The following is a 1,805-nucleotide window of genomic DNA, read 5'->3' on the forward strand; positions in this document are numbered from 1 at the left end:
TGTAAAAATTAGCTATTATTAGTTATTCAAATGTAAGACAAAAAGGATATTGGCTTTTGAAAGAAAGAACTCAACTAACACAAAAATTGAAGCTTATTACAAAGTAAAAAAAATTCAGATTAAAATACTCAACACAAATAAAAGAAAAATATTGATCACCTATTTTTTTTTATTTAAAAATAATATTCATTTGGACATATAAAATATAATGGTTCTGATCTCTTTATCTTTAACATAAATAGGTAAGTTGGTCGTCCCGGATCGGAAATCATCCAAGTTTTTGTCTTTTATTGGAAATTTGGATTATCGCATGAGATTGGGTACTATGAAGCGTGAAGATTGCAGGTATTATGTTTACTTAGCCATGATGGCTTCAAAAGCATCTTACGAGAATGAAGCTTTCCTTGAAGATATTGTCACAAATAAATGGGAGGTATATATATATAAATTAAAGATTTAATTTATTTAATCATTGAATATATATACTTCAATCAATTCATTTCGTTGGATACATTTAATCCTATTTTGATATATCTTCTCTCTGTTCACTTTTTAGATGGAATATGTGGGATTTTATAACTGCTGGAATGGTAAGGACCAGAAGGATAAATCTACCGTAGAAATTCAAATGTAGTTAACTTCGTATAAAGTTAATAGTTGAGAGAGAATCGTTAAATAATTTGATAAATTTGATTAAATTGTTATTTTAAGTCTCTCAACTATTAACTTCACGTCAAGTTAACTGCACATAAATTTTCACCTAAATAGATATGTGTCGATGAATTACTAAAATTGAAGCTTATTATCATATATTATGTTAATAATTTGCATATGCATTGAATTATTGGTAGATTATCAAGGAAAGAGTACAACCCAAGTGTTGATATTTTTGGAGAAACACGAAGATGGTGACACGTATGTGGTGTCATTTAGAGGAACAGAACCATTTGATGCAGACGCATGGAGCACAGACGTTGACCTATCATGGTATGGGATTCGTGGTGTTGGAAAAATGCATGCTGGCTTTATGAAAGCCTTAGGGTTGCAAAAGAATGTTGGATGGCCAAAGGAGATTAACCAAAACAATGGAGACGAAGAAGAAAGTGTTGATGATCATCCCCCCTTTGCATACTATCTTATTAGGGACATATTAAGAAAAGTTTTGAGTGAAAATGAGAAAACCAAGTATATTGTGACGGGACATAGTTTGGGTGGAGCACTTGCAATACTTTTTCCTACCATATTGTTTATGCATGATGAGAAGTTGTTAATAGAGAGGTTGGAAGGGATCTACACTTTTGGGCAACCGAGAGTTGGAGATGAAGCTTATGCAAATTACATGAAAGCAAAATTCAAAGAGAATTCAATTAGGTATTGCAGGTTTGTGTATTGCAATGACATAGTTCCAAGGTTGCCCTGGGATGATAACAATCTCATGTTCTTCAAGCACTTTGGGGTATGCCTTTACTTCAATAGGGGTTATGAACTTCAGGTACGTATCAATATACAAGGAGTTTACAGTGAAATCTTTTGAAAATTGTATTTGTATTTTTTTTAAATACAAATATTTTATTTTGAATTTAGTAAATAAAAAAATAATATTATAGAAAATTTTCGATATTCATATTCATATACTAAAAAAAATATTTTTTATAATCTCTGATTGTGACAAATAGTAATAATTGGGTAAAAAACGGGTATAAATAAAAATATAATAATTTTGAATCATAAATCTTAAATCTTAAATTTTAAATCATGAATTATAATAAAATTATAACCGGTTTCTATTATTGAAAATGATCATT

At 29.5% G+C, this 1,805-nt stretch overlaps 1 protein-coding gene across 1 annotated transcript in view; it reads left to right on the forward strand.

Annotated features, from left to right (window-relative positions):
* The window catches only part of LOC107642772, a 4,301-nt gene that overhangs the window by 1,734 nt on the left and 762 nt on the right, over nt 1–1,805 (forward strand). The window contains exons 2-4 of the mRNA XM_016346245.2: nt 243–433; nt 557–590; nt 852–1,492. Of these exons, the coding sequence (XP_016201731.1) occupies nt 243–433; nt 557–590; nt 852–1,492 (866 nt within the window). The remainder of the gene's footprint in view (nt 1–242; nt 434–556; nt 591–851; nt 1,493–1,805) is intronic.

Source organism: Arachis ipaensis, chromosome B05 (assembly GCF_000816755.2).
Source record: "Arachis ipaensis cultivar K30076 chromosome B05, Araip1.1, whole genome shotgun sequence".
Lineage (NCBI taxonomy): Eukaryota > Viridiplantae > Streptophyta > Magnoliopsida > Fabales > Fabaceae > Arachis > Arachis ipaensis.